At 45.8% G+C, this 15,829-nt stretch overlaps 1 protein-coding gene across 1 annotated transcript; it reads right to left on the bottom strand.

Annotated features, from left to right (window-relative positions):
- Window positions 1-1,164: 1,164 nt before the first annotated feature.
- LOC137541069 (E3 ubiquitin/ISG15 ligase TRIM25-like) lies at window positions 1,165-8,983 on the bottom strand. The gene is made up of 3 exons (XM_068262212.1): window positions 8,941-8,983; window positions 1,961-3,453; window positions 1,165-1,323 (listed from the first exon to the last, which is right to left on the bottom strand). The coding sequence occupies exons 1-3, from the start codon at window positions 8,981-8,983 to the stop codon at window positions 1,165-1,167; spliced, it is 1,695 nt and encodes a 564-aa protein (XP_068118313.1).
- Window positions 8,984-15,829: the final 6,846 nt, after the last annotated feature.

Genomic DNA, 15,829 nt, shown 5'->3' with positions numbered 1-15,829 from the left:
GCGGCAGCGATCGCAGCAAACATGCAGCTAGCAAAGTGCTAGCTGCGTGTTTGAAAAAAAAAATTATGCAAATCGGCCCATTAGGGGCTGAGGAATCCTCCGCGGCGGCTTACCCCGTGTCCAGCACGGGGTTACCGATAAGGAGGTTAAGGCAGGTTAGGCAGCTGGTCCCCAGAGGGTTAAAGTAAATCTGTAATGTGGCAAAACCTTCTTCCAGGTATTCAGAAGTGCACGGGAGCATATTGTAAAAGTACGCTTCCGCGCATGCACCTCGCGGCGATGACTTTTATAAAATCCCCGTGTCTCCATAGACTAACATGACTTCCAGGCCGACGCAGATCACCACAGCTCGCCACAGAAGACGTGCAGTAATGTACTTCTGGACCAGCGGCGGGGATGCGGCGAGAACGTCCCTTCCATCGCATCACAATGTGGAAGTATGAAAATCTTCATAGACTTTCATTTCAAATTAAAACACCTATTTTTTCTTGCTGTGTTTGCCTGCAGCTGTGCTCCTATCTGATGGAGCAGAGGGGGCTATACACACAGATAGGCATCCGGCATAACAAGTTAGAACTCTTTACTGAAGAAAAATATGCAGAGATAAATCGCACACTGCCATCAGGAAATGCAGCTTACTTACAACAGAGAGGAACACAGGGTGAATACAGGAAATAATCACAATACCATAGAAATCTACACATCATTCTGCAGACAGTGACATCTAGTGGTTGCTTTACTATACTGCAGTTGAAAGTCATTGGGCTTGATTCACAAAAGGGTGCTAACATAGCACACCTAAAAGCTTTGGACATGCTAACTAGGGTGCTAAGTAGTTAGCACATACAAACTACTTAGCACCATAGTTAGCACATGCAAACTTAGCACCGTAGTTAGCACATGCAAATTACTACTTAGCACCGTGCTAACTAGGGTGCTAAGTAGTTTGCATGTGCTAACTACGGTGCTAAGTAGTTTGCATGTGCTAACTACAGTGCTATGTAGTTTGCATGTGCTAACTACTTAAGCACCCTAGTTAGCATGTGCAAAGTATGTTAGCACATGCAAAGAAGCTTTTCACTGCCGTGCTAACACTTAGCACCCTTTTGTGAATCAAGCCTATTCTGTTGATACTACCAACACTATCCATACAGATACAGACCTCTACAGTTTGTTGGCTTCCTGTTCAGAAAGACAGGTCTTGCAATTCCACTTCCTGTGAAGCAGAAGTCCAGAGAATTCCGGTGAGGGATTCACAAAGTACTGTAGTCGGAGGTTCAGCGCTGTATTTTTAGAGGAGATCAAGATGGCCTCACCATAGCTCTGAAACACAAGGCATAGCATAGGCAATGCCAACCTGGAGTTGCAGAGAGATATATGATACAGATATCCCACCTTTCCCCCATACGCAGTCCTGGTGGCTTCATTGTGTAGAATCCTGGGCTGTGGTGGATTGTCCCCAGCTATCAGCAGTTATTTCACTCTTTGTCACCTCCATGCAGAGAGACCATCCAGGCAGTGCTGATGTATCTATAGTTTCAGGACTGTAGAGTCTTATCTAGAGATCCAGAATTTGAGCAAGGCTGGAGAAATCTTCCTATTGTATCTGCAGGTATCCCGTGGCATTAGCAGAAGGTCCGTGTGTTTTCGTGAATAAGAGGTAATCGATGGGAAATAAGGTGGCTGCCATACAAGAAAGGTATAGGTAGACAAATCTACTCATCAATTACAATTCTGTAATGAGGATAGAGATATTAGGCAATGATAAATCATTTGGTAGATTACTTATGGAAATTAGAGAATATTTATCCAGCTTTGGTGTTCCATCAAGAAGACACATAATCATTGTCCAAGATGAGTTAAGGGACAGCAAGATTTCACTCCCCAAGCAATGTTCTCAAGGCCTGAGCTTCACCCAGCAGCACAGGTCACTTTTGTCACTATTGCTCCAGACACTCACGGCAGCGTGGAGGGGTTCGGTGAAGGTGGCAGTGAAGGTGTGGAGATGTTGGATCGGTTCACACAGGTCATAGAAGGACAGTCGTCCAGCCTGATAATCCAGATAGACACCAATCTTCTGCCGGGGAAAATTTTGGATCACTGAGGTGTCCTTATTGTCATGCACTGCTGAAATCCCTCCGTCTCTTTTCAGGCACCAAGACTTGTTGTTTTTGCCAAACCAAAAATTACTTCCGACCCTTGGCGTGCTTGGATAGGCCACACCTATCAGGCATTCACCAAACTTGCTCATCTCCACTTCCCAGTAATGCTTTCCGGAGGTAAAACTTGCACAACTCACAGCTTGATAATTGTGGAATCTGTCCAGTGCTTTGGGACGATCCTGGTCATTCTGGGTGTAGGTGGCACATTTCAAGTCTCCGGACAAAAGAACAGAATTAGCAGCTGTATTAGGATCTAAGAGAAGATCGACAGAATCTTTTCCAGGATTCAGGAGATCAGACAAGCCTTGACGAACACTTGCTGTAATCAAACCCTCGTCCAGATCACCTAGTTCACCTATGTCCTCATTATCGTCCTCTCCAGGGACATAAGAGGCCTCCATGGCTGAATCTTGTAGGACGGTCAGTGGGTCAGTTGTGTTGCTGAGCTCCTCAAGGTGACGCATCCTCCTGGACAACCTGTCGTTCTTAATTTCCAGCTCCTGGATCATATCCGAAATGGCATTTGAGATCTTCTTTTCCTGTTGGGAGCCGTTGGTCAGAACTTTCTCCTCCAGCGCGTCCAGCCGTTTCCTGAAGTCTCCGAAGAGGGACGTCACTCTCTCCGTCTCTCCGGTTGCCTTCTGTAGCACTTGTACACTGCGTTCCTTTAATTGCTCTACAGATTTCTCGGTTTCCTTGCTTTTACCGCCCATGGTCTGCAGAATATTTCTTATGTTTTCCTTCTTCTTATCTGAGGCCTCCTCCAGAGATGTCACCTGGTGCCCCTTGTGTGTCCCCGCCAGGCAGCAGGAGACACAGATGCAGACATCCTCCACGGTGCAGAAATACTTGAGGGCCTCCTTGTGGACTGAACACTTTCTGTTCTCCAGGGAAGCTGTGGGAGTGATCAGGACATGTTCTGGGGACTTGATGTGTTTCTCTAAGTGTTTGGCGCAGAGGGAAGCCTCACACAGCAGACAGGTCCTCACGGCCGGCACTGAGGAGTCACAGTAGGTGCAGCTGATCTCGCTGGGCTCCTCAGAAGGCTGAGCAGACAGGACTTGCTCTGCTATGTTACGGAGTGTTACGTTCCTCCGCAGAGCAGGCCTCTCCAGGCACTCCTCTCTGCACTCTGGACAGGAATAAACCCCAGAGGCTGCCTGTGTGTCCAGCACACGATCAATACATCCCCGGCAGAAGTTGTGTCCACAGCTCAGGGTGACCGGATCCGTGTAAATGTTCAGACAGACGGCACAGTCCAGCTCTTCCCTCACTGCTGCAGAAGCCATGGCTGAGAGAAAAAGAAAGTGAAAGTAGATGGAACATGTTTATCTGCTGACCTCTCCCCTGTTAACTCTGCACATTCCACTGCCTAGCACACACCCAGTATACACTGCCTGCTATACAATGGTCACAGCTAAACTCAGACACATCAGCTTACACTTTGAGGCCCGGTGCACACCAAAACCCGCTAGCAGATCCGCAAAATGCTAGCAGGTTTTTAAACGCTTTTTATTTTTGTGAGGCGTTTTGCATACCTCCCAACATTTTAAGTGTCGAAAGCGGGACACTTAGGCCACGCCCCTGGCCACGCCCCAACCCCCTAGCCACGCCCACTATTTTATTTTATTTATTTTTTAAATTTATTTTTTATTAAAAATTTTTAATTAATTACTCCCGAAAGGGAGGGTGCCAGTGGGAGGGGGAGGAGGGTGGTGAGGGTGGCCGAGGGGGGGGGAAAGAAAACCCGATCGAGGCACCAGCCCGGGGATGCGTATGCGGCATGGATGCCGCATGGACGCTATTAAGCTTCTCCCTCCCTCCCTCCTAATGTGCCCCCAGTGTCCCCTTATGTGATTAATTAGGGGGGTTGTCAGTGGAGGGGGGGGAGAATGCCCGTCACCGTGGGTGGGGAGGAGGGTGCCACTTTTAGGTGGGGGGGGGGGCGCCTGGGCAGAGAATGGAGGCGGAAAAACTGATCGAGGCTCCAGCCGCGGTACTGAGGGATGCGGGAGCCCGGCTTCAATACTTCCTCCCTCCCTCCCTCTGTGAATGCCCCCTAATGTATGTCCGTGTGCCCCCCTCTCCTCCCCTCCCTATAGGCAGAGTGAGCGCAGCGGAGCGGGCAGTCGGGTCCTCTTACCGCTGGCTGATGCACGCGTACTGTCTCTATCCGACCTCCATGTGCTTCCTGTGACGTCATAGTAAACAGGAAGCACATGGAGGTCGGATGCCAGAGACAGTACGCGTGCATCAGCCAGCGGTAAGAGGACCCGACTGCCCGCTCCGCTGCGCTCACTCTGCCTATAGGGAGGGGAGGAGAGGGGGGCACACGGACATACATTAGGGGGCATTCACAGAGGGAGGGAGGGAGGAAGTATTGAAGCCGGGCTCCCGCATCCCTCAGTACCGCGGCTGGAGCCTCGATCAGTTTTTCCGCCTCTATTCTCTGCCAGCCGTCGGGATTCGAGAGGGGGGGCCCGGGATAGCGGGAGGGCCCCCCCAAATCGGGAGAATCCCGACGAAAACGGGACGGTTGGGGGGTATGCGTTTTGCGGATTGCTGCTGCGGATTTCAGTGTAGTACATTTCTGAATAGAGTACTGGTTAAGGGCTCTGCCTTTGACATGGGAGACCAGAGTTCGAATCCTGGCTAGGGTCAGTACCTATTCAGTAAGGAGTTCAAGGCAAGACTCCCTAACCCTGCAGGGTGGCCTCCTGAGCGCGTCCCAGTGGCTGCAGCTCTTGAGCGATTTGAGTCTAACAGGAGAAAAGCGCTATACAAATGTCCGGATTATTATTATTATATATTGTTACAGTAAAGCTGTTACTGAACAGCTTCTGTAACAAAACCGCCTGGCAAACCGCTCTGATCTGCTGTTTTTCAGAGAGGTTTGCGTTTTTCCTATACTTAACATTGAGGCAGAAACGCCTCCGCAATCCAAAAAATGCCTCACCCCGGGAGGATTCGTTTCTGCAAAACTCCTCTCGCTGTGGCGTGCACACCCCCATTGAAATGCATTACCCTAGCGTATCCGCAGCCGCAAGCAGCTGCAGAAACGCTCAAAAAGCCGCTCGGTGTGCCCCAGCCCTATCTCTAATACCCTCTGTAGTCATAGTTTAATGTCCTACCATATTATTATTATGTATTTATATAGCAGTGACATCTCCTGCAGCACTTTACAGAGTACATAGTCATGATGTCACTGACTGTCCTCAGAGGAGCTCACACTCTAATCCTACCATAGTCCTAGTCTAATGTCCTACCATATTATTATTATGTATTTATATAGCACTGACATCTCCTGCAGCACATTACAGAGTACATAGTCATGTCACTGACTGTCCTCAGAGGAGATCACAATCTAATCCTACCATAGTCATAGTCTAATGTCCTACCATATTATTATTATGTATTTATATAGCACTGGCATCTCCTGCAGTACATTACAGAGTACATAGTCATGTCACTGACTGTCCTCAGAGGAGCTCACAATCTAATCCTACCATAGTCATAGTCTAATGTCCTACCATATTATTATTATGTATTTATATAGCACTGACATCTTCTGCAGCACATTACAGAGTACATAGTCATGTCACTGACTGTCCTCAGAGGAGCTCACACTCTAATCCTACCATAGTCATAGTGTAATGTCCTACCATATTATTAATATGTATTTATATAGCACCAACATCTTCTGCAGCACATTACAGAGTACATAGTCATGTGACTGACTGTCCTCAGAGGAGCTCACACTCTAATCCTACCATAGTCATAGTCTAATGTCTTACCATATTATTATTATGTATTTATATAGCACTGACATCTTCTGCAGCACATTACAGAGTACATAGTCATGTCACTGACTGTCCTCAGAGGAACTCACAATCTAATCCTACCATAGTCATAGCCTAATGTCCTACCATATTATTATTATGTATTTATATAACACTGACATCTTCTGCAGCACATTACAGAGCACATAGTCATGTCACTGACTGTCCTCAGAGGAGCTCACACTCTATTCCTACCATAGTCATAGCCTAATGTCCTACCATATTATTATTATGTATTTATATAACACTGACATCTTCTGCAGCACATTACAGAGTACATAGTCATGTCACTGACTGTCCTCAGAGGAGCTCACAATCTAATCCCTACCATAGTCATAGCCTAATTTCCTATCTTGTTATCCTGTTTATATAGCAGTGACACCTGATGGGCAAATTGTGTGTAATGCGATGGTTTGGTGACAGGTGAACTTGTTAGGTAGCTTGCAGATTCTGACACAAACAAGGGTTCACCTGCCAAAGCAAGCCACACACATCCAAAACAATGTTCCCTCTGCTGGATGCAACAGACAAGGGGGTGTGGCTGTGAGACATCACTCCCCTCCAATCACTGGAGAAAGCGGGAGTGATGTCATGGCCACTCTCAGGAATGATAGGACACCTCTCTGACTGATATTCACTATTCACATGAACGCCACTATTTTATTTAAAGTGTGCAAATTTGGACAGAGGCGCCAGGCAGGTTAAAATGATCTAAAAACAACTAAAAAGGAGGAGTACAGGTGGACTTACCTCCTGAAATGATGGACAATCGAGATTGTTCAAATCGCAAATAACAATTTATTTTGGCACTCTGCAACACGTTTCGCAGGTATAACCCGCTTCATCAGGCAAGGAGTGCAAGCTAAAAATCAAGCATACAAACCATAAACAATATACAAAACAAAACACGACCCTAAGAGCTTGCCATCATAATACAAAATGCAAAAATGACATATGTCTGTCACAGAAGGGGCGATCTGCTGTAACAGGAGACGTGCAAACAACAAGGGCCTGATTTACCAAAGGGCGATAAGCTATATAGCGACGACATATTACGCTGTGCTGTACAGAGTATATTGTCTTGTCACTAACTGTCCTCAGAGGGGCTTACAATCTAATCCCTACCATAGTCATATGTCTATGTATGTATCGTGTAGTGTGTGTATCGTAGTCTAGGGCCAGTTTAGGTGGAAGCCAATTAACTTATCTGTATGTTTTAGGATGTGGGAAGAAACCCGAGTGCCCGGAGGAAACCCCCACAGACACGGGGAGAACATACAAACTCCTTGCAGATGTTGACCGGGCTGTGATTCGAACCGGGAACCCAGCGCTGCAAGGCAAGAGCGCTAACCACTACGCCACCATACTGCCTACTACTATAAACCATTTCACAGCAGCAGACATTATTAGATGGGATACCACAATTACACCATTTACTCCATACTGCTTATTATATGTATATATACATGAATCATGCCCTCTCCTTTCATTTCCCAAATTTACATTCTCAAATTTATCAAAGAAAAAAGACCTGGACATCCACAGAAGACAACAGTGGTGGATGATAGCAGAATCATTTCCATGGTGAAAAGAAACCCCCTTATAACAGCCATCCGAGGGATCAACACTCTCCAGGGGGTAGGCGTTTCGCTATCCAAGCCTACCATAAAATGAAGACTGCATGAAGTAAATACAGAGTGCGCACTGCAAGGTGCAAGCCACTCATGAGCCTCAAGAGTAGAAAGACTAGATTGGACTTTGCTAAAGAACGTCTAAGAAAGCACAGCACAGTTCTGGAAAAACATTCTATGGACAGATGAAACCAAGATCAACCTCAACAAGAATGATGGCAAGAGAGAAGTATGGAGAAGGCATGGAACAGCTCATCATCCAAAGCATACAGCATCATCTGTAAAGCATGGTTGAGGCAGAGTGATGGCTTGGGCGTGCATGGATGCCAGTGGTACTTGGACAGCAGTGTTTATTGATGAAATGACACAGGGCAGAAGCAGCCGAATGAATTCTGAGGCGTTCAGAGACATACTGTCTGCTCAAATCCCACTAAATGTAATCATATTGATTGGACGGTGTATCATAATACAGATGCACAATGACCCAAAACATACAGCCAAAGCAACCCAGGAATTTACTGAAGCAAAGAAGTGACAAATTCTTGAATAGCCAAGTCAGTCGCCTGATCTTAACCCAACTGAGCAATCATTTCACTTGACACATAATGTGAAAGGCAGCGTTTTATGTCATGTTTTATGTTAATGTTGTGTGTGTTTTTTGGTGCGTTTGCGTTTAACACAGATGCATTTTTCAAGCATTTTGCATGCGTTTTAATGCGTTTGCATATATAAAACGCATATGCATTCTGTATGCGTTTTTATATTTACATTGATGCAAATCACCAGGTAGACAACAGGAAGTGGAAATACATCCGAAATCTTTATTTAAAAAAAAAAAACGCATAAAAAAACATCAAAAACGCATACAAAACGCGCTGGCGAAAAAATAACTTGCCTGAGCATTTTCACAGTTACAAAGAGGCTTTGCACACACTCAGACAGGCCCTTACAGCAGCCAAACATTCATACTTCTCCGCACTAATCTCCTCACACTCCCACAACCCTAAACTACTCTTTGCTACATTCAACTCCCTCCTCCGACCCCCACCTCCACCTCCCACTTCCTACATCACAGCTGAGGACTTTGTCTCCTTCTTTAGTGATAAAATCACCAACCTTTGAAAAAACTTTAACCAGCAGCCTTCTCTTTCCATATATACCCCAAACCTGACATCCTCCCTGACAACCTTCTCACCACTAACCAAACTCACTGTTTCCTCTCTCATCTCTAAATCACGACCCACACTACATGCCCACTTGACCCCATGCCCTCTCACCTCATTACTCACTCATCCTCTACCATCTCACCTGCCTTAACTTCACTCCTTATCCTTTCTCTCACCAGAGGCATCGTTCCATCCTCCTTCAAACAAGCCCTTATAATCTTATTCTCAAAAAACCTTCTCTTGACTCCTCTTCCCGGCCCAACTACCAACCTATTTCTCTCCTCCCCTTCTCTTCAAAACTACTTGAGCGCTACGTCTATACTGACTTAGTCCATCACCTCACTGCTAATTCTCTGTTTGATGACCTCCAATCTGGATTCTGCCCCAGCCACTCTACAGAAACTGCCCTACTTAAAGTAACCAGCGACCTGGTGACTGCTAAATCTAAAGGCTTCTACTCTATTTTTATCCTCCTAGACCTCTCCTCTGCTTTTGACACAGTGGACCACCCCCTACTTCTCCAAATCTTCTCATCCATGGGCATTCAGGGTCTTGCTCTCTCCTGGCTTTCCTCCTAGCTCTCAGATAGGAACTTCAGAATCGTTCACTCCAGCACCACCTTCTCTCCACGTCCCCTCACTATTGGAATTCCCCAAGGCTCAGTCCTCGGACGTCTCCTTTTCTCTATCTACACATATGGTGTTGGTCAGCTCGTCAGCTCCTTTGGTTTCCAATATCACCTATACGCTGACGATACCCAGATCTACATTTCAGCATCTGACTTGGACACCTTAAAAGCTCGTGTCCCGGATCGTCTCAATGCAATCGCCTCTTTCATGTCCTCCCGTTCTCTGAAACTCAATATGGACGAGACTGAAATAGTAGTCTTCCCACCTCACAACTCAATGCCCCTGCCAGACATCACTATTTCTGTTGATGGCACTTCCATAACACCTGTCCCCCAGGCTCGCTGTCTAGGTGTCATTTTGCACTCAAGTCTCACATTCAAACCACACATTACCAAACTATCCTCCTCTTGTTGCCTCCACCTAAAAAACATCTCCCGCATCCGCCCCTTTCTAACACAGGACGCTACCAAACTTCTGGTGCACGCCCTGATTATTTCCTGACTATATTCAGTGTTCTCCCCAGAAATATTTTCCAGCCGGGTGGCATGAAAAAGTAGCCGGGTGGGGAAGTAAGGTTACGCAGGGTGCTGCTGGGTCAGAAAGTAAGGAACGCTGAAAGGAGAGTGAGGGTCATACTGGCTGGGGAATCGCACTGGCTGGGGAGAGGTCAGCATCACACTGAGTGCTACTGGGTGGGACGATAACTTGTTCAAGAAACAAAAATCGCATTGCGAATACTCACAAAATGCTGTATGCAGTGCATTTCTGATTTTCATACAAATCGCAACTGCAGTGTGAATGCCACCATAGGGCAGCTTTGTCATAGCGATTCTCTGTTCGCTGGCGTTCAGCAAAGCTCTAAGGATTCCCTGAAAAGCACCTGTGTGAATGGGGCCTTAGTGCCATAGCCCCATCATCACATATATGACCTGACACCATTCACCATCCCTGCATGCAATGTATGTTACTCCTGCTGCTGCACACACTAGTTGCAGAGGAGTGCTGACTTAAAGCTGATCACACGGGCAGGCGATATGAGTGGTGAGAACTCCAGCGAAGACTTTGCAAAAGCCATGCTAGTTTAAAGGGGAACTGAAGTGAGAAGAATATGGAGGCTGCTATATTTATTTCCTTTTAAACAATACACATTGCATGGCAGCCCTGCTGATCTACTTGGCTGCAGTAGTGTCTCAATCAGACAAGAAACAGGCATGCAGTAATCTTGTCAGATCTGACAACGTCAGAAACACCTGATCTGCTGCATGCTTGTTCAGGGGCTATGGCTAAAAGTATTATAGGCAAAGGCTCAGCGAGGCTGTCGGGTAAATAAAGATGGCAGCCTCCTTATACCTCTCACTACAGTTCTGTACAGCACAGTGATTTGTGAACATACAAGTAGTCTGTCTGAACTCAATGGATGTATGTCTTTCTCAACCTAAATAACTAACTGCTGAGACAAAAAAAAAGGCTAAACTTGATGTAAAATGCTGAACTAAACTTTTTGCCATTGCCCATACTGAAAGCTAGATATCACAGTGATGGAACTGAACAATTTGGGGTTAATAGCTAGCAAACCAAGTGTCAGCTTGTGATAAAGTGCAGAGACACAGGAGGCAGAATGAAAGCTGCCTTTTACAGCCTCTGTAAACCACTTATCTCTCTCACCGAATGCTCCAGAATAAAGAAACATGTTGATATGTTAATGTGCCACACTTCTTTGAGGTCTCTGACATTCTTGTGACCTGAAGGACCTGGGGAAGGGGGCATTGTACATGCTGCTCTGACGGAGAGGAAGAGAAGAACGTCTGTCCACTGTAGTAGCCAGCGGGAGTGACTCACCAAAAGATAAATCAAACCGCACATTCTTTTCAGTGCGGACTCCAGCTGAAAGTTCCCTCGGTCTGCCTGTTCCTCTCTCTGCTATGAGATTTCCCCGCCCTTCCACGCTGCTGATAGGAAGGAAGGAGCTGAGGAAGAGGGCGGAGATGGTGTCTCTGCTTGCGTTTCAAGCTGTCATGTCTATCGTGCGGAGGAAAGAATTAATGATGCAGAAAGCGGCCAATCACAGCAGCCGGGCGGGGACAGAGATCTGGTGGGCGCTCCGCCCGGGTAATAGGCTCTGGGGAGAACACTGTATATTGCAACTCTCTGCTCTGCAGCCTCCCTGCCAATTGTTTAGCCCCGCTACACTCTATCATGACCTCTGTTGCACGACTCATCCACCTCTTCTCCCGCTTCTCCAGCCCAATTCCCCTCCCCCAGTCCCTTCACTGGCTGCCAGTCACACCTCATCCACCTCTCCTCTCGCTTCTCCAGCCCAAGCCCCCTCTGCCAGTCCCTTCACTGCCTGCCAGTTACACCTCATCCACCTCTCCTCCCGCTTCTCCAGCCCAATTCCCCTCTGCCACTCCCTTCACTGGCTGCCAGTTACACAAAGGATACAATTTAAAATCCTTAAAGAGAACCAGAGAAGAAGCACCCTCTTGTATTTTACCTTATAAATCAGTGGGAACATGACAGTAAACACCTAATCTGCTCTTTGTTTCATTGTTCTCTGTTTAATCTGACTGTTATCACCTCTGATAAGAATCCCCGACTGAGCACTCAGGCTGCTCAGTCTAACTTTGCTACGGAAAGATTATAGCAGAGTCTGTCTTCTGTGGTGTCTTTTCAAGCCCAAGCCTGCCCCCTTGTGGCTCTGCTATAGTGACTCAGCTTAGCTATAATCATTCCCTGCAAAGCCAGACTGAATGCTCAGTCTGGGATTCTTATGACTGCTGATAACAGACACTTTTAGCAGTGAGGATGAAATGGAGAGCATGGTAAGTGTTTTCTCTAATGTTCTTACTGATATATATGGTAAATTACACAAGGGTGCTTCGTCTCTGGTTCCCTTTAAGCCCCATCTACACGATACGATTCTTTGTGCGATTCGATTACGATTCTATTTACGATCCGATTAAATCCGACATGTCCGATCGGGATTAGATTCAATTCAATTTGCGATTGCTTTGCAATGGCAAATCGAATTGAATCGAATTGAATCCCGATTGGACATGGCGGATTTAATCGAATCGTAAATAGAATCGTAATCGAATTGCACAAATAATCGTATCATGTAGATTGGGCTTTACTCTCGACCTACAAAGCTCTCCACAACATAGCTCCTTCCTATCTTAAAGCGGAATATAACCCTGCATTTCAACTTTGCTCTAAAACATTATTTACAGCATATTATATGCAACCAGCATTTTTTTTTTTTACTAGACCAGCATTGGAAGGGTTACACAGAGTTTTAAAGTTCCTGGAGATTTCTGCAGAAGCATCCGAAGCTGAAATAGATACATTTTGTTTACATAAATGTATCTAAGTGTTGAATGTGACTCACTCTCTCTGACTGAGCTGGAGGACAGCCAAAGTGTGTAACATTCAACACTTAGATACATTTATGTAAACAAAATGTATCTATTTCAGCTTCGGATGCGTCTGCAGAAATCTCCAGGAACTTTAAAACTCTGTGTAACCCTTCCAATGCTGGTCTAGTAAAAAAAAAAATGCTGGTTGCATATAATATACTGTAAATAATGTTTTAGAGCAAAGTTGAAATGCAGGGTTATATTCCGCTTTAATCAACTTATTTCCAGATACCATCCTACACGCAATCTCCGCTCTGCTAATGATATCCTTCTGTCTTCTTCCCTGATCACCTCTTCCTACTTCTGCTTGCAAGACTTCTCTCGATCCTCACCCCTCCTCTGGAACACTCTCCCTCAACACATCCGCCACTCACCCACACTTACTATCTTTAGGCACAATGTGAAAACTCACCTCTTCAGGCAAGCATACTCTCCTACCTAGGACACTTCAGCCACTGACCACCATTTCTACCACTCCACACACAGCTTCCCTTTACCTACTGTCCTATACCTTAACCACTTCACCACTGAGGGGTTTTACCCCTTGAGCACCAGAGCAATTTTCACCTTTGAGCGCTCGTTCCATTCATTCGTCTATAACTTTATTATTACTTATCGCAATGAAATGAACTATATCTTGTTTTTTTCGCCACCAATTAAGCTTTCTTTAGGTGGCACATTATACCAAGAATTATTTTATTCTAAATGTGTTTTAATGGAAAAATAGAAAAAAAATGTGGGGAAATAAAATCATTATTTTTCAGTTTTCGGCCATTATAGTTTTTAAACAATGCATGCTACTGTAATTAAAATCCATGAAATTTATTTGCCAATTTGTCCCGTTTATTACACCGTTTAAATGATGTCCCTATCACAATTTTTGCCGCCAATATTTTATTTGGAAATAAAGGTGCATTTTTTTCAGTTTTGCGTCCATCCCCAATTACAAGTCCATAGTTTATAAAGTAACAGTGTTATACCCTCTTGACATAAATATTTTGAGAGTTAAGTCCCTAAGGTAACTATTTGTTTTTTTATTATTATTATTGTAATTTTTTTTTTTATTACTAAAAAAAAAAAAAAATGGTAACAATTGGGGAGTGTGGGAGTTAATGAGTTCATTTATAATGTAAAATCATGTATTTGTATATGAGAAATGCTTGTGGGTGTAAGATAGCCCCAGTAATTTTTTGTTAATGCGTCCTGCAAGCGTAGGAAGTACGCTTGCAGGAAGTTCAGGAAGGCTGGGCAACCTTTTTGTTCACAATGATCATGCTGCTTCTCATAGAAGCAGCTGATCATTGCTGAAGGGCTGAGATCAACGAACGGGAATGGTTTTTCCCGGGCGAACGGGCGGCGGCGTGCACGAGCGCGGAAGCATGCGCACGAGCGAGCGGGGGCGCGGACAGCGGCAGGGGGTGCGTGTATCTATGCCCCTGGTGGTCAAAGGGTGTTTAAAGGGGTGTAGATACACGTACCCGCAGTGGTAAAGTGGTTAAATGTTTAGACTGTAAGTCCCTTTGGCCAGGGCTCTCTTCCCCTTTTGTCTCACAATGCTGTGTAATGTGTGTACATACCCCCCACCTTTGTAAAAACATGTACTGTAGTTAATTTGTTCACTGCATTAGCTGTTATACCCTCTTGTCTTGTATCAAGTGTTATATTGAATACTCTGTACTGTTATACCCTGTATGCTATTGTGCAGCGCCACGGAAGATGCTGGCGCTATATAAATCGACAACAATAATAATACATCGCGTTTCCATTGACTTTCATTATGTGCGTTTCTGATGCATTCATGCATAATATGCAACTAAACTAGCGATTTTAAAGATGCCAAAGTACAAACACATACCCATTTTTTATGCGGCTCATTGAGTAACAGTGGGGCATAAAATGCAGTGTTTTACACAACGCTTGCGTTTCTGCTATGTGTGCACCTAGCTTTAAAGGAAATGAATATGGCAGCCTCCATATATCCTCACTTCAGGTGTCCTTTAAAAGGAACCAGAGGCATATGTAGGTTTCCTTTTAACTACCTGCCGACCGCTCCACGCCAATTGGCCTGGAATGGGGATTGCAGGGGAGCGCGCACGCTAATGTGCGTGCATCCCCGCTCTGATGACGGACCTCCCCTCCGCCTTCAGCCTCCCAGCGGCGAGCGCCGCTCTGAGACTGTTAGTGGGCGAAACCGCCATCTAATAGGGCTGTACAGCGCTGCAATCTAAGGCAGCGCTGTCCCCCTGGGAGGCTCAGGGGTGATCCACTGTAGAGATGGCCCGAACGGTTCGCCAGCGAACGCAAACTTTTCCGGAAGTTCGGTTCGCCCCCATAATGCACCATTAGGGTCAACTTTGACCCTCTACATCACAGTCACATTGTAGCCAATCAGGCTACACTCCCTCCTGGAGCCACTTCCCCCTTATAAAAGGCAGGCACCGCCGGCCATTTGACTCACTCGTGTGCCTGCAGTAAATTGGGGAAGAATAGCTGCTGCTGCTGCAGACTCTCATAGGGAAAGATTAGTTCGGCTCTTGTAGGCTTCTTAGCTTGCTCCTTGCGGATTCTTATTGCTAAAATAGCACCCCACAACAGCTCTTTTGAAAGCTAATCTTGTTCTTGTGATCTATTTTTTTTTGTCAGGCCCAGCACATTCAGTGACTACCTGTGTGTGTGACAGGTGCACATTGTAATACCCATTACTGCATATACCTACCTACCTGTTGTTCACAGTGCACCCACCTACGTACGTGAGTTGAGCTCACGCAGTGTCACCGTGCCTGTCCGCTACCTGTCTGTGTGTGACAGGTGCACATTGTAATACCCATCACTGCATGTACCTACCTGTTGTGTTCAGTGCACCCACCTACCTACGTGAGTGCACGCAGTGTGATATACCACTCCATGCATACCTGTTAACTGCACCTGTGTGACTGCACATTGTATTAGTCTAGTCAGTGCATACCTTTCACTTCATTCCCCCCAA

This window comes from Hyperolius riggenbachi, chromosome 12 (assembly GCF_040937935.1).
Source record: "Hyperolius riggenbachi isolate aHypRig1 chromosome 12, aHypRig1.pri, whole genome shotgun sequence".
In the NCBI taxonomy this organism is placed as follows: Eukaryota; Metazoa; Chordata; class Amphibia; order Anura; family Hyperoliidae; genus Hyperolius; species Hyperolius riggenbachi.
The sequence above is the reverse complement of the archived record's forward strand: the minus strand, read 5'-3'. Positions and strand labels throughout refer to the sequence as shown.

Coding starts and splice junctions, on each gene's coding strand:
- LOC137541069 (XM_068262212.1), bottom strand. CDS start 8,983: ATGCCTCTGGTGAGAGAAAGGATAAGGAGTGAAGTTAAGGCAG. Junction 3,454..8,940: donor AAGGAGTGAAGTTAAGGCAG/GTGAGATGGTAG, acceptor TTTTTCTCTCAG/CCATGGCTTCTGCAGCAGTG. Junction 1,324..1,960: donor CCGAACCCCTCCACGCTGCC/GTGAGTGTCTGG, acceptor CTTGTGTTTCAG/AGCTATGGTGAGGCCATCTT.